The following is a 14,622-nucleotide window of genomic DNA, read 5'->3' as shown; positions in this document are numbered from 1 at the left end:
AATTTTATAAGATGATCACTTGTCAGTTTATACTATTTTCGTGATTGTTTAAAACGGAAGATGAACGATTATGACAGACTTAAAACTTTCAAAATTGACAATATAGGGAGTTTTGTAGTTTCCAGTACCGAAATCTCAAATCAGCTGATTATCCAACAGAAATGGCTGGATTTTAAAAGACCCATAGATAGATCATTCTGGAAGACCCCACCACACATAACAGAGACTACTAAAAAGAATTGTGTGGCCAGATTAGGTCCTGCCAAAGGTCTGTAATTACCAGCAACACAGAGGTGCTATTTTGTTATTCCATGTATTCCCACAGGAGGCCTGAGAGCCATGTTAAGTTCTAGTGTACATGCCAACTTATAATGGGCAAAGAACCTTTTAAAAAAATTTATAGTTTTACAAGTAGGTTGATTTTTAGAATTCTCATACACCACGAGACAAAAATAAAATTTTAGTGAATACCTAAAACTGACATGTTTTTCAATATATCAATGTTGATTTTGAAAACAAAAATTCAACATTGTAAAAGTTTTCTGTTTCGGAATTTATTGTTGTAAGATTAAACTCCTTCAGAATATTTTTTAAAAAAGAAGAAACTATTAAAATAACTATTTCACTTTCCATTATTTTTCATGTCCGCCATTTCTTTGAAACTATTCTGACAAAGCATCTGAATGGTATTTACTGCTTGCTTTCCATGAATGAGGTCTGTTTCAAGGTCTTTAAATCTATTAATATTATTGTAATCCTCACAATAACTCCATGTGGAAAAGTAATATTACTAACTCCATGTGGAAAAGTAATATTACCAGCTCCATTTTATTTTTATTTTTTTAAAAAGATTTATTTATTTATGATTACAAGAACTGGGTACAGGCCAGAGGTGTTGGGGGTGAGGATTCACCGGAGACAGAAAGGGGAACAGAACAGGCAGATTGATTGAAATACACTGCAGAGGGGAGCAACGGGCGAGGCAGGAGAGGTCTGCAGCGCCATGTGGGTAGCTCCCTGGCCAAGGATCGAACTCCTGCTGCAGAGGCTGTGGACAGCTCCACATCACTGTGCTCAACCCCTTGGGCCACTAGGGAGGCCCACCAGCTCCATTTTAGAGTTCAGAAAACTAAGGCTTGTAAGTTAAGTAATGCCCAAGGCATTAAGTGGTGGTGAAAAAACTGGAACTCAAGTTGGCCAGGTTTCCTGGCTTCCCAAGAGCCAATCCAGTGGATTCTGTTTATCCTTCTCCTATTTCCACAGTGTGGTACACAATACTTTTCTAGAAACTTACAAAATATAAGAATGAAAAACTTGTATATTTATGGAAAGAGTTTTTCACCACTTCAAATGAGAAAAGGACCATCCTGTTATACTGTCATTGCTAAGAATGTGGCCTCAGGGGTCATCTGTAAGTCTAGATGCAGGCTTCATTACATCTTTGTGTATGACTGAGTAGATTATTCAATATCGCTAGATTCAGATTCCTTAACTATAAAAGGAATAATAATAGAATCCTTGATGGGATTCTTGTGAGAGTTAAATGAGACCATGTGAAAATGATATCCAGTAAATATTGTCATAGCAGTAGCTGCTATGGTAGCACCATGGACCAAATATGGCCAACACAGGCCTCGTTCATTGTTCATTTCCCCAAAGCTCCTCCCCCCTGGGGATTTCTAGCTAAGTAGACAGACATTGTGGTAGCACTACTGCCCCTATTCAGGCATACCACAGGCCTCTCCATATTTTTCTTCCAGTCTAAGTGGCTTTCCATTTCCAGTTTTATTACCCTCACAACTCATTCTCCACAAGGTTGATAGAATACATTTTTTCAGTAAGTTGAATTGTGTAAGTGTGTGCATGTGCGTGTGCATGTGCGTGTGTGAGAAAGAGAGAGGGAGGGTGAGTTTTTAAAAAAAAAAATTACAAAAAAAGTTTGAAGGCAAAAAAAAATTCCTTCCATCTTGTTCCTGACTACCTAGTTCCTACCCTTTGACGAAAGCATTTCTTATTCATAAGCAAATTTTGCATCTTTTTTAAAGCCTGTTCTGTACTTTCTTCACTTAATATATAAAAAAGCCTTCCAGGGCTATCAGCTGTCATTGCAACCTGAGTTCAATCCCTGGCCAGGGAGCTAACCCAGATGGTTCAGCAGACCTCTCCTGACTCGCCCACTGCTCCCTTTGGCAATGTATTTCATTAGATTCGCCTGTTCTACTCCCCACTGTCTCTGGTGAATCCTCTCACCACCTGCCCCTCTGGCCAACACCCCAGTTCTTGTATAAATAAATAAATAAAAATAAATCTTAAAGAAAAAGCCTTCCATATTGGTACCTAAAATTCTAAAATTCTCCTTACCCTGTTAACAATTCTCTGGCTTTTATTGTCCTCCCTAATAAAAAGTATCATCATACATATCAGTGGTCCTCAATCTAAAGGACATGAGAGAAAATCTACTGTCTGAAGAAGACCATGATCATTCTTAATACCACGGTATGAATTAAGAACAATTTTACTAAAAAGAAAAAATAAATAAAGTTGCTTAATTAAATTTACTTGGGATAAAATGCAAGACCCACATCCAGTAAGAACTAAGCTATGAGCCAATACCGAAATGACCATGGCCTGCATTTGCCAGAATTGTCATTTTCTTCATTGTTCATCTTCATATCATCTGCTGCTAAATAGAATCAGACAAGTAGTGACAAACAGCACATATTCCAAAAAGAATGATAGAAAAACAAACTTGAAAGGAGCAATTAACTCACAATCTTTTCTTCAAACCAGAAAAGACTGTCCAATGTTGACTTAGGTCAACATCCTGCCCCACACATGGGGTACCACTGTTGTGCAGGACATGTTGAGAACTGTGCAGAAATCTCCTTTCCATTCTAAAATTTTCTTATTTTAACTACCTCTTTCTTCCTGGAAAAAGAAAAAGGATGTGCTAGGTAGATAATACCTAACTTCAAGGCCTGCACGAAAGTTACTTTATCTGGTAAAAGCAAGGGAGAATTGCCCCCAAGCATCTGCTACTCCCTCTGCCAGCTTGTCTCTAATTAATTTATTGTCCTTCTCTGAAATGCGCTCTATTTACATAAAATTTAAGCAAGAGCAGTAATACACCCATTTAAAAGAAATAGAAAAATACCTTAATTTTAAATTCCAGCTGGGAGTTAATTGTGTACATCATTTCGGTCCTTTCCATTTTTCGGGCCCCTTCATTGCACAGTCGAACCAGCTGGGAACACAGAATAGGGAGGGTTAAGAGGTCAAGGAAAGAAACCTCACTTTCAAATGCAAATCTCTCTCAGGAAATAATTAGCACTTTAGAAGTTCCAGAGACTCAATGGGGACAGTTAAGAAATTCACAGTTGTACTGTTTAGAGTTCTACCCAGTGGAATGGGTGTCATAAAGATGTAAAGACAGAGGGAAAAACATGTCCTGAAAATTTTCAGGGACACACATCCTTTGTGGGTTCTTGTCACAGCAAGTCCTCCATACACACTGGACAAGACCCTCAGTGCTAGTCTCAATCCATTCTGCTCCTTCCTTCTGTCCCTGCTCCTTACCTTCGCCCAGAAACCTCACCCAACTTCAGGACAACTTTTTTCTCACTCCCCATTTCCAAATCTGAGCAGCTAGAGGCAAAGCCAATTTCAAAAGACAAAACTGACAAAGACTAAAATAATACTCAGTGCCACTAAGTGTGCAGTAATAGTCATTTCTAACACGTCCAGTATCTCTCACCCGAAGCAATTTTTTTTCTGTAACTTTTTTTTTTTGAGGTAACATTAGTTTACAACACTGTGCATGATTTAGGGGTATAGGTTTGTACCTCTTCAGATGTATGTTACCACTGCACACCCCCATAGTCCTTTACCTCTTTACCTTGACCACTGCACCCCCATCATACCTTTGTTCCCCAAACTCCACCTTCCCCCTCTACAGCCTCATTCTGCAGTTAGATTTCTAGAGTTTGTTTTGGTTTAGTTTTGTCTGTTCCTTTGTTTTGTTTCTTTCTATTCTCATCTGAGTGAAATTATTGATTTAGATAATCCCCTCCCAGTTGCATCAATGTTGTTGCAAATGGCAAGATTTCATCTTTTTTTTTTTAAAGTTTTATTTTTATCTATTTATGCATATAAGAACTAGAGTGTAGGTTAGAGGTTTGGGGGTGGGTGAAAGGATTCACCAGAGAAAGAGTGTGGAGAATAGGCAGATCTACTGAAATACACTGCTGAAGGGAGCAGCAAGCAAGACAGGAGAGGTCCGCTGGGCCATGTGGATCAGCAACTTGGCCAGAGATTGAACTCAGACCGCAGTGGCTGGCTATAGCTTCATAGCGCTGAGACTTTAATTCCTGCACCACCAGAGAGGCCCAATATTTCATCTTCTTTTATAGCTGAATAGTATTCCATTGTGTATATATGCCATATCTTCTTTATCCACTAGTCATTGGACACTTAGATCATTTTCATAATTTAACTACTGTAAATAACAATGAAATGAACATATGAGTGCATTTACCCCTTTGAATTAGTGTTTTTACATTCTTTGGATATATTCCAAGGAGTATAAATGCTAGGTAAATGGTATATGCATTTTTAATATTGTGGGAAACTTCATGCTGTTCTCCACAGGAGCTTCACAAGTCCACATCTATACTAACAGTGTATGGGTGGGAAAAACTTTTCTTTAAAGCAATTTAACATAATAGACAAGATTCTTGGAAACATGCCTGCGTTTATGTTCTAATTAACTCACTTATAGAAATTTACCTTTATTTTATTTATTTAATTTTATCTATTTTTGCATAGAAGAACTGAGGTGTAGAGCAGCGATGCAGGGAGTTGAAAGGATTCACCCAAGACAGAGTAGTGGGCAGAACAGGCAGATGTACTGAAATACACTGCTGAGGGGAGCAATGACAAGACAGGAGAGGTCTGCTGCGCCATTTGGGTTAGCTCCCTGTCCAAGGATCAAACTCAGGCATTCACAGTGATTAAGAGGTGATCCTTAATCCCTAGGCAACCAGGGGGGGGGGTCCCTAGAAATTTATCTTTAGAAATAATTTTTGGGAACAATCATTTACTTAAGACAATGTTCAATTTAGCACTACTCAGAAAATTTAATGAACTGGGCACCATGTAAATCCCCTAAGTGTACACTTACACTATTCACTAATATTTGGGTAGGAATCCACTGGAAGGATGCATAGTAGAATCACAATAGTATCATCTCTGATAAATTACTAATATATTTTATTTTCTGTCTCTTAAATTTTCCGAAGTTTCTATAATGCACACTTATTACTTCATTTAAAACTATGCCTTTTTAAACATAATTGCATTCTTACAGACTAGTACTTAGAGTAAAAATTAAAATCCTTATTAGTGTCAGTTGTATGGTGATGATACAATGGAACTTTTTGTGGTGAAGATAATGTAGCATATACAGCTGGTGACTTAAAATGATTCATAATTAAAACTTGCATAGCATTATAATGCAATGTTATTTCTATAAAAACATGAAAAATGAAATTAAAAAGGCCTTTTATTACTTCCTCCCTTCCACACTCTTTTCTCTTTACCAAAGGTAACTATGATTGAACTTCTGATGTGTATGATTCTGGTGCTTTTTCTAAATAGTGGTAACACACACATGTATATAAACACATTTCTATTAGATGTCATTGCACAATTTGTATTGTTCTGCAACTTAATGTTCCTCACTTAACAATAGAGCTTAGAGATCTCTTCATGTTAATAGATATACATCTTGTTCTTTGTAAATGGCTGGACATTAAATTATGAAAAACAATTAAAGACCTTTAGGCTATTTTTCCACAAAATGGAAAAGCTTATAATTAAATACTACCTTCAAACATATGTAGAATTTTCATGAGCTTAACATTCAGTAGTTGTACTCTTCTATGGAAGAGTAAATACAACAGAACCACCAGGGAGTTGTCACTGGCATAACAAATTCTTGATCGCCACTCCTTAAACACCAGACGCTACTCTGCACAAGCTCGACTATTGAATTCTCTGGAATTCTTCCTTCCCAGCTCCACCCCAGCATGTGAAAAGAAAATCAGGAAGTAAACACATTTTTCACTTAATAGAAACATCTTTCTTGTTCTGAGTTCTTTGAGTAAGTTAACAAATCTTTTCAAGGCCCCAAATTTGGTGTAATGTCAGTCATTTCAAAACACATATGAATGAAACCACTAAAAATTATTCACACTACTCAAAAAGATTTCATCAGCAATTTTAAATACCAAAAAAAAAAAATATGATTCATTTTTTCTAAGAATGAGAAACTATCGAGATACAAAATTTCACTAAGATAAATGTCAGGAACTCCCAATTGCTTTCAACAATGCCTTTGTAAACCGTAACCAAGTGTAACCAAGTATAACTCTGCATCTTAATTTTGAGGCATAAGTGATCTTTATACATAATCTTCCTGCTGAATATACAGATATTTCCTATAATAGTAGGGGTTTTCTATAAAATCCATCAGTGTTTCATCACCATGGAAAAGAAGATTAATTCTTAAGCTGGCAGTATTAATGACTTCAGTTTCTATTTAACACTAGAAACAAGGGGAATAATTTAGACATTCAAGACTCATGCTCAAGAAAGAGAAAGAAAGGATGCCATACAGAGAAAATGGGCCATGGGAACGGGATTCCTTCCCAGTGATTCTTTATATATTTACAATATCAAGTAAGGCAGTTCACTAACCCATTGCATTCTTGTAGCCTTTCCTAGAAGTACTCTACCTAGGTCAAATCAAGTGAACACAAGATAACCACTTCTCAGTAATAACCACATGTAATATGACAAAGTCTCTTTCATGTCCAAGGCCATATCTTCTCCAATAGCTTCTCCTAAGGACCCTCCTTTACCACCACACTGCTCCCTGCCCTCGGCCCAGGCAGGTGGCACAGGATGTGAGGTCCTGGAGGAAAGACCCAAGGCCAGCAGGAACTTAGGTAACTTCACACCAATCATGTTAAATTTCTTCACTTGGTGCTTCTCAGTGTGGGATGTGCAGTCCATAGAGGGGGCAAGAGATGACTTTTAGTGGTTGACAGATTGCTATGGTTTGAATATTACCATCAAATTCATACACTGAAATTCTAACCCTCAAAGATGATGGTGCTAAGAAGTCGGGTCTTTGGGAGATTTGTAAAGTCATGAGGAGGGCCTTCTAACAGAAGTTCCAGAGAGTTCCTTACTCCTTCTGCTACGCGAAGACACAGTGAACAGCGTGCAACCCAGAAGAGGGTGCTCACCCACCATACCAGCACTTTGATCTTGGACTTCTCAGCCTCCAGAACTGTGAGAAATGAATTTCTGTTGTTTACCAGCCTCCCTGACTATGGTGTTTTGTTATAGCAGTCAAATAGACTAGGTCACTGATAAACTTTTAATAAAAAATGCCCATTGACAGATGAGTGGATAAAGAAATGGAAAGAAATAGAATACTATTGAGCTATTAAAAAAGATGAATGTGCTTTTTGGGACAAATGGGAAGGATCATGAGGTGACTGTGTGGCATGAAGTCAGAAAGTACAAGTCACCTGGGGGGTCTTACTCATTTGCAGATTATAAACTAAAGAAAACAAACTGGTAAAATACAGCAAAAATAACTCTTAGATTCTGTGAAAAATGTATTAGTACCAGCGAGGAAAGGGAGGAGGGGTTGAGGGAGGTAAAGTGCTAGGATTTAGGCACTGGAGCACTGGCGGAGGGTGAGCATAACAGGTGCACATGGGGAAATATGAACTGCTTCTCCTAAAATTATGCAGTCATCTCAATGACTGCCAAATCAGTAAAATCTGAGAAGAAAAACTTAAAAACAAGCTCAGTGAAAAACGACATTTTGTAGTTATTGGTGGCAAGGATGAAAATAAGTGAAACAGTCAATTTAAAGTTGATTTTTAAAAAAACAGTGCTTCACAGTAAAAGGGTAAAGAGGTCACGACACTCAAAGGTGGCATGGAGCTTTGGATAGTTAGGAAGCTTCTGATGCTAATATGTCCCCTGCTCCCTGGCCTAGTTCAAGTATCCTTCTTCTGCCTTACCGACTGCCGCTTTCTCGCAGCTAGATATTCATATCAGTAATTGAGTGTACCCAGGCTTTTCTAAAACTCAAACAGTGAAAGGCCCTTCTTCAGTCCCTTTCAGCCACCATCCTCCACTTTCACCTCACAGTATGACTGCTGAAATAGCTAGCTCCACTCCCTGGCCAGCTGCATATTTATGTCTGCCTCTCATTCCTCAACATCTGGCTTCCACACCCACAACTGTAAAGACAATTCTTCCTGATGATAAATCCAATGAAAGTCTCAATCATCATCTCACTGTCTTTCAGCAGCATTCAATGGGGGTTCACCTTCCTTCCACCACATTTTCTGCGACTTGTCAGCCCATTAAGAGTCCTCCCCTTTGGTCCTCCCCTGTGGTGCAGCAGGTTGACGCAGAGCTGTGAAGCTGTCCGCAGCCTCAGCAGCACGGATTCGATTCCTGGCCGGCCAGGGAGATACCCACATGGTGCGATAGACCTCTCCTGCCTCGCCCGCTGCTCCCCTCAGCAGTGTTTTCAGTCAGTCTGCCTGCTCTATTCCCCGCTCTGTTTCTGGTGAATCCTCTCACCCTCCGCACCTCTGGCCTATACCCCAGTTCTTGTATAAACAAATAAATCTTTTAAAAAAAGTCCCCTCCCCCCTCTTTGATACATTTTGTTTTCCTTTCTACATCTCCTCTGCTGATCCCTTTTCCTATGCAAGATGAATGCTGGAGTTCTTCACACTTGTTGCACAGACTCATTACTCTTCTTATTCTATACTCTCTTCCTGGGTAATCTCATGCAACCATCCAGCTTCAAAAATCATCCAAATGCCGACTATCCCCAAATCTGTGTCTCCAAATCAAGTCTCTCCTGTCTATTCAGCTAACTCAGATATTCCGGAAGAATCTCAATGACAACATATTCAAAATGGAACTCATCAGCTTCTTCTAGTGCAGTGACAAATAAGAGAATCCATCCACTTGTTGCTCAAGTCCAAGACTATATTCCTTGACTTCTGTCCCCACATATGCTCACCCGGTCAATCTCCAACATTATAGGTTTCCCTCCGGGTTACAGTCACAATATAGACCACTGTCATTTCTAGCCTAGCCAACTATAAAGGTTTCATAACTGCATCCAAATTCACCTTACCCCCATACATCCACATTCAATCATGAATTTGTAGTTTCTATATTATCTTAGTATAAGGCCCACTGTTCCTCAATACTTTTCCTTTAGTTGGGTCCTACAGTCATGGGAAAAACATTCCAGTTCTTAAATTCACCGAATACTTCAACTTTAGGTTTCCATACATACATGAATGCTCCCTTTACCTAATCCCTGGCTTCGGCTCCTCTTTTTTTTTTTTTTTAAGATTTATTTATTTATGCATACAAGAACTGGGGTATAGGCCAGAGGTGTGGAGGGTGGGAGGATTCAGCAGAGACAGTGTGGGGAACAGAACAGGCAGATCGACTGAAATACACTGCTGAAGGGAGCAGCAGGCGAGACAGGAGAGGTCTGCTGCACCATGTGGGTAGCTCCCTGCCCAGGGATCGAACTCGGGCTGCAGTGGCTGCAGATAGCTTCATAGGTTGCGTCTTAACCCCGTGTGCCACCAGGGAGGCCCTGGCTTCTGCTACTCTTGCTTTAGGTTTCAACTTACACATCACCATGCTCTTCCCTATCGTGTCATTCACCATTCTTTATTGTAATTCTTATTTAATGCCTGCCTTCCACTTTACAAGGCATATTCCATGAGGGTAGTGAGTACATCTGTCTTATTCATCACTATACTTTCAGGGGCTGGCATCATGCCTCACACAGTAGCTGATAATAAATATGTGCTAAATGAGAGAATAAATAAACATCTCTTCAGAAAAGGAAATGAAGAAAATGAGATCTCTATAGGCCCTTAAAGCAAGATTGTCTGAAGAGTAAATAGACCATTTACATTTGAGTACAGCAAACATACAGCCTTTTCAGCTACCCAAAAAAATGCTGTGCTAATGGTTTTGAGAATCTACTAATTTCCAGGCGTTTTCTTCTGAGGTATTAGAAAGGTGTATTGTCTGAGGCGAGGCGCTATCAGCAGTTACCTTGCTTACTTCTTTCAAGGCCCGTTTGCAGACTTCATACTTTGGAGAGTCCTTGGGTGTTTTTTGACAGATAGTCTGCAATGAAGTAAAAGAGGAATAAAATCAAATGATTTATTTTGCTAAGTAAAATAAAACCAGACATATGTTCTTACTCATAACGAACTTGATGCTGAACACAGTATCATGGGTGAGTACAAGGATGATAATAAAATTCAAACTAGGAAATATCTAGAAATACACAGAATCCAAGTAAATCCAGGGAATGGATAAATAAGAGGCTAGACTTTAGAGGTAGATGAATCTGGCTTCAAATCCCACATTTGTCCCTTACAGCAATTTGGTTTTAGAAAAGCCAAGTACATCACAAATAATGCCAACTATATCACAAAGTGATAGCAAGAATTAAATGATAACATGGCATGTGTAAATTTCTACATGAGTGCATGGCACACAGTAGGACCTCAATGAAAGATAAAATTATTTATTTATCACCATTATCATCATTATCAGAGGTAACTATATTTGTAGACATGAGACTAAAAAGATTAAGAAAAAAAAGCTACTAGATTTTCTCTTGATGTATTTATACTACAAAATTTCTTTTGTGATGGTAAAATTAAGTTCAAAGAGGGCTAATTCAAAGTAATTTGATGTGAATTTACAAGGCAACTTTGAAACTATACCCACTGGAAGCCAATAGAACCATTTTAGTTGCTAAAAAAAATTGTTCATCTCAATGCATTTAACTGAATTTCCAAATGAAGCACAACTGCAGAGAGATGTTATTTTAAGTACACATATACGGTGCTGAGGTGGCCAAATTCTCGCATATGGGAAAGAGATTAGGGGAACAGGCATCAAGGAAGTTGGGAGCTAATAAACCACTGGTCTCTTAAATATAGATGAGTACCTGGTCTGCAAATCCACAATTCAAGGTTGTCGTATGTGATATGTGAGAAGCAGAGTGTAACAAGTGGGTTTTTATTAATGGTTCTCAATATGCTTGACAATGACCCACTATAAGAAATACATTTACACTGCAACCAGAATATGTGCACATATAAATGAAACAAGGCTTTTTATGAAATAATACTAAACTATTATGAATTGTGTACATACCACATGCTACATATTCTTTTCTATTTCCTTTTTTTAATAACAGTATTCATGTTTCAAAAATCAGTTTCATGAGCAGTCTGAAAAATACTGACATGTCCCCTGAGGAGTCTCTAGAGTCCACAGTCTTTGCACAGTGAAATTCTATGTAAACTTTTGTGGATAATGAGTTTTGGGGGAAGAATGGCTACAGCTTTACTCTGAATCTCAAAAAAGTCTCTGACCCAAAAAAGTTTCAAGCCCTCTGGACAATGACAGCATCAAGCTCTGACAAGGCACAATAAAGTAATTTAAATTTCGTGACTCCCAATCTAGGCAAGCAATTTTCTAAAAACTAGGACAAAAATATAAAAGACTGGGAGAACTCAGTATATACAGAATTTAAAGAAGTATGACTAAAATGCATTTTCAGAAAAAAAGAAAAAGGACCTCAAATATTCAGTATGTTACAAGAAATGTTGCATTTAGAAATGTTCATTTCTTGATACAAAAAGTAAAGTCTAAAAGAATATTTCTGCATGTTTCTCAATATTTTAGAGAGAGGACCCTAAATGACAGATGATGGTCTGGGAAGGAAGTGGAGGTGGTGGACTCAGGGGACTGTGCCCAAACTTCCCCCAACCTGCAGCAGAGCCACAAAGGGACTGTGATTACATGCTTTGATTCATTTCAGAATTTCAGTGCTTATCTAGAATCCTTCTTAGAACTTATAATGAAATATATAGATAATGAACTTTATTTTGGAATTTTCATCATTTCTTGCTGCATTTTTAGCCTCTGTCTTAATTTTGTAAAAACCAAGTATGTAAAAACCGATATTAACACCATGATCCAAATGTAAAATCGAATGAGGACAAACAATTTCAATTCGATCAATAAGACACTACTTGGATCATGAGCTGGATGGGGGCTGGGTTCAGTCGCCCTGTTTTTCTCTCTGGCTCCTCTATTGTCCTGCCCTGCAGTGTGCAGACCCCAGGCCACTGTGCACTGTCCTCTGGACAGTGCTTCATATCAGGGAGCCTCTACTCACTTCCAGCCATGGCTTACTGATTTCCCTCACCCACTCTGCACAGTGCACAAAAGAGGCAAACCCATACCCCTGCAATACATTGTGGCAAGTAATGCTAATGAGTCTCACTCCTTGTGAAATGGAAGTAAGAAGGCATCTTGGAACGTTATGGAGAAGGGATCTTGGTAGTAACTTGAGGAGAGTGAGTTCCAGAAAGATGAAGTGACTTGCACAAAGTCACAAGCCTATTGGCTCAGACAGAAATAGCATCCAGGCTCTTAACTTGAAGAAGTCACTCTTCTTCCCATTTCAAGACATGTTGAGTAAGTGGGTAATGTTGTCTAAATTTTTCAGAGGGGCCACACAAGCCTAAATGGAAGACAATTTCCAAAGATATTAAATATAAGTGAGACTTTTCAACTGAAGAGCATCTTCTTAATCGGGATATTTTATAGGAGGCTATGCGTCAGTTTAAGTGGAACAAGAATAATTTTCTAATCAGATTTATGGCGGCACTGCTATCCACAGAGAAAAGCACCACCAGATCTTGTCTTACGTCCATCAGCAGGGGAAGGCGGGTCACCCTCTGCATGGGGAGAATGAGAAAAGAAATCATGGGTAAGTTCCTACAGTCTTCGTGGGACTCGATTCGGGATAAGACTTCCTTAAAAGATGGATTGGTGGCTCTAGGAAAAACAAAGAAAGAAGAACTTTAAAAAACTTCCTTCTCAAGTTAAAAAGTGAGTAAAAATGCATTCTAAAATACTGTGATAAAGTCACATGTTATGAATTTTAATATATAAACATAAACATAAAATTAACATGTAGATAATATGCTTTATCTGCCTTCAATAATCAAGAATGAATATAAGACAAGAATTTAAGATAACTATATGAACAATGAGATAGAAATGTATGAACTAGAAATTTACAGAAATGGAAAGCTTCAATGTGGTAGCCATGTCATAAAAGCGAATCCAACAATTATAAATTAGTCTAGAGACTAGGTCCCACATTTGATCATCTGTGAGCACATTCCATTAAAAAGATAACAATGATAAGCTTTAAATCTGAGACAATATCCTAAGAAAGAAAAAGTCAATCAGACTGGTTTATTTGCTAGGAAGCTATTGACTGCCTACCAAAGCTTTCAGAGACAAAACCTGTGACCACATCAGCCAGAGTATTTCTCCTCCTCTCACAAGTGACAAAAAACAATGTTATACTGCCACAACATTTTGATGGAATGTAGCAAGATACACTAACATATATTATCTCAGGTGGAAGTGCTCATAACCTTTAAGGAAGGTCAAAAGGGGATTCCAATTAAGGGTCTCAGAAAGGTCCCCAATGTGTCAAGTAGAAGACTGAGTATTTGGCAAAGATAGAAGTCAAACTTAGGTCTTCTGACTTCCAGGGAGTGTCCTTAAGCCTCTTCTTACCCTTCAACCCCATCACATCTCTAACCTCATCTCACCCAAAGAGAAGCTCTGAGGGGTTTCTTTGTGATTTCTTTGTGACCCACCCCCGCAAAACGAGTGATTAAATGATCTGGCATGGACCCTGGGCATTGTATGTTTGCTTGTTTCAAAAGAATGGTCAAAATTTGCTAAATATAAATTCACATTATCTGCAAAATTCCCTGAAAACACAACTACGAATTTTCATGTGGAAGCACAAGCAATGTTATCATTAAGTTAATTTAGAGAAGACTTTTATTTTTTAAGAGCCACATAATGTACAGCAGTACCTAGTCACATTTCTTAATGAAAAACAAATGAAATTCAGTTCTAATTCAAGATTTTATTTGCAAATATGCAAATTACATTTTCTAACTATAACAGAGCAGCCTCTTGGCTAGCAGCTCCCAGCTGTGGCAGGAGGATTAGGCAAAGTGAGGTGTGTTTCTGGCCTCACAGGAGACACGTGGTGATGTCCAGAGATCTGTTTTTGGATTTTCATATCTGGGGTGTGGGACAGCTGTCAGCATGTAGTAGGTCAGGTCAGGGATGTTGTTAAACAAGCTGCATTGACAGGACTGTCCCCTAACAAAGATTTATTCAGCCCCACATGGTGTAGTGCTGGCAAATCCTGTTTTGAACTAGAGACTTGGCTAGGGTAGGCAGCTGTCGATCTTCTACTCTGTCCTGACAGAGTTTCATGAATATGTGTAGGAGTGGGAGATGCAGCATAATCAATCCTCCTCAACAAGTTGGGGCCTTTAACTACATCTCCAAGCAACCATGAGATAATCACATCAACCCCTGCCCCCGCAGGATCTCACACACACAGCACAGGAGCTGACC

General features: G+C 38.7%; 1 protein-coding gene across 1 annotated transcript in view; it reads right to left on the bottom strand.

Moving 5' to 3' along the window:
• Positions 1-14,622, bottom strand: part of ARHGEF26 (Rho guanine nucleotide exchange factor 26) — a gene marked incomplete at both ends in the record, with an annotated part of 100,516 nt that overhangs the window by 21,631 nt on the left and 64,263 nt on the right. The window contains 3 exons of the mRNA XM_084232577.1: positions 3,155-3,244; positions 10,189-10,263; positions 12,873-13,002. Coding sequence (XP_084088703.1) covers positions 3,155-3,244; positions 10,189-10,263; positions 12,873-13,002 — 295 coding nt within the window. The remainder of the gene's footprint in view (positions 1-3,154; positions 3,245-10,188; positions 10,264-12,872; positions 13,003-14,622) is intronic.

Source organism: Talpa europaea, assembly GCF_964194135.1.
Source record: "Talpa europaea genome assembly, chromosome: 4".
NCBI lineage: Eukaryota > Metazoa > Chordata > Mammalia > Eulipotyphla > Talpidae > Talpa > Talpa europaea.
Note: the sequence above shows the minus strand (reverse complement) of the source record. Positions and strands in the feature narration are given on the sequence as shown.